Genomic DNA, 3989 nt, shown 5'->3' with positions numbered 1-3989 from the left:
ATGGGCAGATTGGCTGCTCTTGTCTAGAACAATAGGGGGTTTATTGAGTTCCTTTTATTATGTATTTGGTGCTTTTAAATTGTGATTTTATGTTGTAAATGCCCTGAGACCTCCAGGTATAGGACGGTATACAAATTTAATTTAAAAAGTAATAAATAAACTGACTGGAATGTCACCTGTCACACCTATCTGCTAGGACTTGGGATGAGAGCATATCTATCTATCTATCTATCTATCTATCTATCTATCTATCTAAACATATAAATTATAAAATGAACCACAAAACTTATCACTTATACAATCTTTTAAAGACTTCCATCAGCACCTCTGATGATCCACCATTTTAACCACTTCTTATGCAATTCTTAACTTTATATTGCCTTTACATCTCTTAACAAATCATCCTTCCCCTTCTCCATTTTGCAACACTTACAATAATACTCCTCACAAAACTTCTTGCAAACCTACAAATGTCATCTGATCCTCACAAATACTTTTCAAGTAGTCCGTAAATTTACTCCAGTCTTCCGTGAATTTCTGGTTCCGCCGGTTTCGAATCCTTCCTGTTAGTTTATCTAGTTCTGCATAGTCCATTAACTTCATTCTCTATTCTTCAGTCGTCGGTAATTCTTCTTTCTTCCATTTCTGCCTGGTCTAGGGTCACAAAGAAATGTTTCTCTCTTTGCATCTTCAGAGCCTTGACATCCTACTCAAGACAGACTCACTTATACTTTCGTTTCTCATCTCATCAGTTTCAGGTAATGAAGGACCTGCAAATGATTCCTACCATGCCCTGATGATGAAAAGAAGAAGATTGTGGGATTCCTTTGTTCCTCTTTCCTGGAGAATGGATGGCGAGCCCTTCACCTCTGCTTTCTTCTCTTCTGGGAACATTCCCGCAGAAACCGGCATCACCCTGGAACAGAAAACAACCTTTGTCTTTGTCGTTTTATTATTCATTTTCCTTGCAATCCTCATTGTCCGGTGCTTCCGGATTCTCCTAGACCCTTATAGGAGCATGCCAACCTCTACCTGGGCAGATGGACTCAATGGACTAGAGAAAGGACAATTTGATTATGCCCTGGCTTAAAAACCAAGGATGCAAAAATAAGTCTCTGTCATGTGGAACCCGTTTCTCGCACGGGCGAAAATATTAGGGCGTTGTTGTTTTTCAACAGCTGTAAGGCAGGTGTGGGGAATCTTTGGCCCTCCAGATGTTGGTGAACAACTTGGTCAATGGTTATGCTTGGTGGAGCTGTAGTTCATCAACATCTGGAGAGTCAAAATTTCCCCACAGCTGCTGATGGGAAACCAGCAATTTCCTCCAAGAAGAAAAGATGGAATTTTTTCGTATGCAAAATTCAGCTTTGGGTATACAACGCACACAATATCTTTTAGCTCAGACAGCACTTTGATTTGCAGCTGCCTTATTTCTAAAAGGAGATATCTCTTCCCTCTCTCCCCCCTCACCTACCTCCAAACCTTTAATGAGCATATCCATATTTAAAAGCAAGCATGTGATTTTTGTGGCTTGTGTGTGGACATTAGGTAATGTTTTTCGAGCACAGGCAAAAAAATGTATTTCCACTCCACTTGTCCCTCTTACCAGAAAGGTAAAGGTTTCTCAGCAACCTTAATTAAAGATTGATAGCTTCAAGGGCTGATTTCAGTGGAAAATACGGCTCACTCACAGTACAACCTTGATTAGGAAACCATGACTGAAATCATAGATATAAATCAGGAGTGCCTTTCCAAGTTTGAAGGTATATAATCTGCTTCGTTTCAAATTATGCTAGGTTCTTTTAGGTTTGTTTCATGTTGGGTCAGCTGTAGCAATTTTAGTTAAACTCACTAATTTTTTTGTTTTTTGTTTTAAATGCACATCTGCTCCCAGTACAGTGGTACCTCGGGTTACAGATGCTTCAGGTTACATACGCTTCAAGTTACAGACTCCGCTAACCCAGAAATAATACCTCGGGTTAAGAACTTTGCTTCAGGATGAGAACAGAAATCGTGCTCTGGTGGCGCAGCAGCAGCAGGAGGAGGCCCCATTAGCTAAAGTGGTGCTTCAGGTTAAGAACATATTCAGATTAAGAACGGACCTCCGGAATGAATTAAGTACTTAACCTGAGGTACCACTGTAGTGCTGTCTGGACAGAGTTTTAGGGCAGGAGTCCAGAGCCAGACTCAACAGAATGAGCAGAAAGGCCCCCTCAATGCAAAAGAGTTGGCTTACCCTATTTTGAAATAAGGGCTACTCCAAATTTCTTTTTTATTGCAGATTCGTGATTATTTGTGCTCATTTGTGCTCAGAAGGATGTGTCCATTTGGTTCTTTCAGTTTCGCATACTGGATTGCACCCTATTAAGAGCTCATCCGAATCAGAAGTTGGTTTCATGGATGCATCCAGCTTTAGCAAGAAATAGACAATTCACAGCAGATGAGGTTTGTATGAAATGCTTTTAGGAAGGCATAACTACAGCTCATACATTCAGGTCGGTGCAATCAGTTTCCATTCACACTGTAGATCAGGGGCATAGCGTGGGTTGCTGTTGCCCGGGGCAGGCAAGTGTTGCGCTGCCCTGGTGGACTGGGCAGCAGTCAGTCTCTTTGCCAACCAGCATCTAATCAAGGGAGTCTTTCCTTACAAGTTAGGCCCAACCTGGGATCAGAGAAAAGACAGAGAAACATGAAGCCAGGAGCACCGCTGTAAACTTGCCCTACTGTCCTTTCAGCAAGGCGCTCATGCAGTGCTTTCCTGTCTTCCTCTTCCTCTTCCTCCTTCCTTGGTGGGCAGTGGTGGCTCCCTCCCTCCCTCTTAGCCGGCCCAGTGGTAGACACTGGCCACCAGGAGAAGACGACACTACTTCCACCCCAGCCCCTTCCAACGACCAGCCTGGGTGCGGTTTGCCTCCTCACAGCTGCTGCCTCAATGAGGGAGCCTGTTGTGGGCGTCCCTGGTTGCACCCCCTCAGAAATTTGTGCCCGGAGCCATGGCCCCCCATGCTATGCCACTGCTGTAGGTTAACTATGTGCTAAAGGGGAACACTTGCACAGCTCATCTTAATACAGCTGATATACCACAGCAGTTGTGAATCAGAGTGGAGCGTTCTTACCATTCAGTCTTCATTTTCTGGGCTTCCAGGGAGGTCAATGGGATCCTGTTTACCTGGCCTGAAACTTAAGGTGCAAATGCATCATACAGAACAATCTTAGACATGTTTACTTAGAAGCAAGTACCACTGAGCTCAGTGGGATTTACTCTGGACTAAAAGGGAGAATTGTAAGCCCTAGGCAACTGCACAAACACAATGCTGTCATCTTGAATTAACAATAGTAATAGTTGCTATCTTTCTCACTGGACTTACGCAGAATAGCACCAACAGATCTAAGTCCCCATTATTTAAAACTCAGCTCCCAAAATTCACGAGGGGATTAGGAGATTGAGGAACACGCACAACTGGCTGCCAATGGATTTTATTCTTGCCCCAGTCGTAACTCTCCTTGCTCATGATGACCTTCCTGAACTGATGCTCCATCTTTCATTCTCCTCAACTTCCTCCAGTCTCTGGTCACCAGTGATTATATTCCACCCCCAGGTCCTGCAAGTCTGAATAATGCATGCCCCTCAACTTCCTAGAATAGCAGGCAAATCACTATGGCAATACATCTTCCTTCCTTCCTCCCCCTTTGTCAGGATTCAGAAAGAAAATCTATGGATATTATAATTTCATTTATCATATAAATTCTAATAATGTAATTTCCATGGTTTCTTCAGTGACAAAGGCTAAACATTTAATGGATTTATTGGCATGCTTCATGTAAGTGGTGATTTAAATTCCAGAAAGCAACAAATTTAGATGCAAGACAGACTCATTTTTCCTGGATAGAAAACAACATGAATTTATTTTTATACTGTAGCAAGGCTCCAGCAAATATCTGCACATCTGTCCAGCTTAGGAAGAAATCAGATCTATTGATTAAAAGCG

The 3989-nt window shown here is 42.6% G+C and overlaps 1 protein-coding gene across 1 annotated transcript; it reads left to right on the top strand.

Moving 5' to 3' along the window:
- Positions 1–796: 796 nt before the first annotated feature.
- On the top strand, positions 797–1657 carry CTXN3 (cortexin 3; the record flags this gene model as incomplete). The annotated part of the gene is made up of 1 exon (XM_081880628.1): positions 797–1657. One exon carries the CDS (start codon positions 797–799, stop codon positions 1088–1090), a length of 294 nt encoding a protein of 97 aa, XP_081736754.1. The 3' UTR covers positions 1091–1657.
- Positions 1658–3989: the final 2332 nt, after the last annotated feature.

Source organism: Podarcis erhardii, assembly GCF_964252035.2.
Source record: "Podarcis erhardii genome assembly, chromosome: 11".
Taxonomy (NCBI): Eukaryota; Metazoa; Chordata; class Lepidosauria; order Squamata; family Lacertidae; genus Podarcis; species Podarcis erhardii.
The sequence above is the reverse complement of the archived record's forward strand: the minus strand, read 5'-3'. Positions and strand labels throughout refer to the sequence as shown.